Below are 2,381 nucleotides of genomic sequence, written 5' to 3' on the forward strand. Positions count from 1 at the left end.
GCAGCGGATCTCCCTTCAACTCGTGGGCCTTCCAACCGAATCCACTCTTTTACGCAAACCTCTTGGCCGAAGCCCTGGGTCTGGAAACCATCGATACGGCCGCCATGGTGGCCGCTCTCCAGCTGGTTCCGTACAGGGCGTTGATCGCGCAACAAAAAGATGTGTACTCGAGTGCACTACAACTGGTGCCTATCGATTTTGGTCCGGTTGCCGAGCCGCCAGACGCTCCCGGATCGATTGTCCTGCCACGGTCGCCGATGGAGCTCATCGAGGACGGTGCGTACCAGGCGGTTCCTCTGTTGACCGGGTTCAACAACTTGGAGTCGATACTGTTAATAATGCAGGAGGACGTCACTCCCAGCCTGTACGACACGTTCAACGAGCACTCGAACTATTTGGTGCCGATGGCATGGAACATCTCGAAAGGTAGTTCCGATGCTGGTGTCATTAGTGAGACATTCGCGCAGTTCTACTGGCAAGGCCAGACGCTTGGACCGGAGTTGTTGGAACAATTCTCCTTGTACATGACCGACGCAATGTTCGCGATCGGTGTACTAGAGATAGCGAAACTGCATTCAACCCGGATGCCGGTCTACGTCTATCACTTCAGCTACGACGGTGACCTGAACCTGTTCAAAAAGCCACTGGGCGTCTCAATACCGGGTGCGGTACACGGGGACGAGCTTTACTACATGTTCGACGCGAAGACACTTATGAGCGAACAACTTCCCGTCACTGGCCATGCGCTCACGGTCCGCAAGCGAATGCTCCGACTTTGGACTAACTTTGTCAAGTATGGGTAAGTGACACGAACCGCCTTCGGCCGATTAGTTGGGGAAGTGTGTATGCATTGGTCTAACTGGTCTCTGGTTTCAGAAACCCAACTCCGGTAGTGGATCCCGTGCTGCAGAACATTGTGTGGCCACAGCTTGACGGCGACACGGTCAATGTCGTGCTAAACATTGACCACGATCTGATGCTCGGACCGAATCCTATCGCTTCCCGCTACGAACTGTGGCAGAGTTTGGCGCAAAGGTACGCGAATCAAAACACACGCCACTAATAATAGGGAACGAATATAAAGACGAAGCGAAAGATGTACCTTTGGACTCCGCAATTATGACATTGGCCCCAGCGATTAAGAGATATACACGCATTACCCACACGTGTGCGAGAGGAACGTTATTGACGTGAAATAAAAACATGGTGTGCCCTGGTACAGGGATAAGACTTGCGGTATGCTTATCCAGCTACTACGAAGCGTCCCTTTGTAGGACAGTTGCGGATTCCTTGCAGGGGTTTGAAACTGGTTTGAGTGACAAAACCTAACATCTGTGAAAAGTACTGGAAAAAGCTATGGAATTTTTTTCCGTACTACGATCGCTACCAGGTCGAACCACCAGCAGATGGTATAACACAGAACTTGGTAGGCTAAAAAGGAGCAAGGATTTTATTTTTCCATACGAACAGTGCTCTTCTCCTAGCAACTACCTCTATGCTCTCTATCTCTTTCTCTCTTTCTTGAGTCACTCTGTTGACTCTTCTGACTCTAAGGATTCTAACTGCGCAACTCTCCTGTTACTTCGCGATTCCTTCGTTACTTCACGACTGACTCTATGGACTCTCTCTGTTCACCCTATACAACCGACACACTTGTTTTCCCAGTTTAGTTTCTTATCTGCAGACCGACGTCTACATTCGTCGGTACTCGTTGGTCGGTAATTAAAATAAGATATCGCTGAAATCCACAGAAAATGATGACAGACGTTGCCCACAACGGACTGTGGAGTACCGTTATTATGGAATGTAGCAAGCAAATCTTGGCAGCAGCGTTGATGTAAATGAGCAGCAAGATTGGGCCTATCTAATCGAATACATTTCCTGAAGAGCGTCATGTGAGATGTATAAAAGTCAACAGATGCATCGATTGGACAGTGTTTAACAGGTTGGCGCTGCGATGTGGTTCGAAGTGTGGTTCCTTCTGGCAACGGTGGCGTTTGGATACGGCCAAAATGAGGTACTGATTGACTAACCGGGAGGAGGTTTCCTTGGCTTAGTGACTGATAGAAGTCGACCTTTCAGAATCAACCTATTGTTGAGCTGACGGTTGGCCGGCTCCGGGGAACGACGGAACATTGTGGGGATGGTTGTTCGTTCCATTCCTTCAAAGGCATTCCGTACGCTGAGGCAGTGCGATTCAGTGATCCGGAACCACACCCCGGCTGGACGGGCGAGAGGGACGCTAGTGCACATGGAGCCACCTGCCCTTCGCCGAACATGATTCCAAACGAGAGCGAGGACTGTCTGTTCCTTAACGTGTATACTCCTCTGTCATCCCGGTCCGGTAAGCGACCGGTCATAGTGTCCATCCATGGCGGTGG

General features: G+C 50.4%; 1 protein-coding gene across 1 annotated transcript; it reads left to right on the forward strand.

The window, feature by feature from the left end:
- Window positions 1-8: 8 nt before the first annotated feature.
- LOC128276949 (bile salt-activated lipase-like) lies at window positions 9-1,035 on the forward strand (the record flags this gene model as incomplete). Its single annotated transcript, XM_053015407.1, has 2 exons — window positions 9-799; window positions 877-1,035. Coding segments are annotated over 2 exons (950 nt in total), but the record flags the coding sequence as incomplete, so codon positions are not given.
- Between the last annotated feature and the right edge of the window lie 1,346 nt (window positions 1,036-2,381).

This window comes from Anopheles cruzii, unplaced genomic scaffold, assembly GCF_943734635.1.
Source record: "Anopheles cruzii unplaced genomic scaffold, idAnoCruzAS_RS32_06 scaffold03177_ctg1, whole genome shotgun sequence".
NCBI lineage: Eukaryota > Metazoa > Arthropoda > Insecta > Diptera > Culicidae > Anopheles > Anopheles cruzii.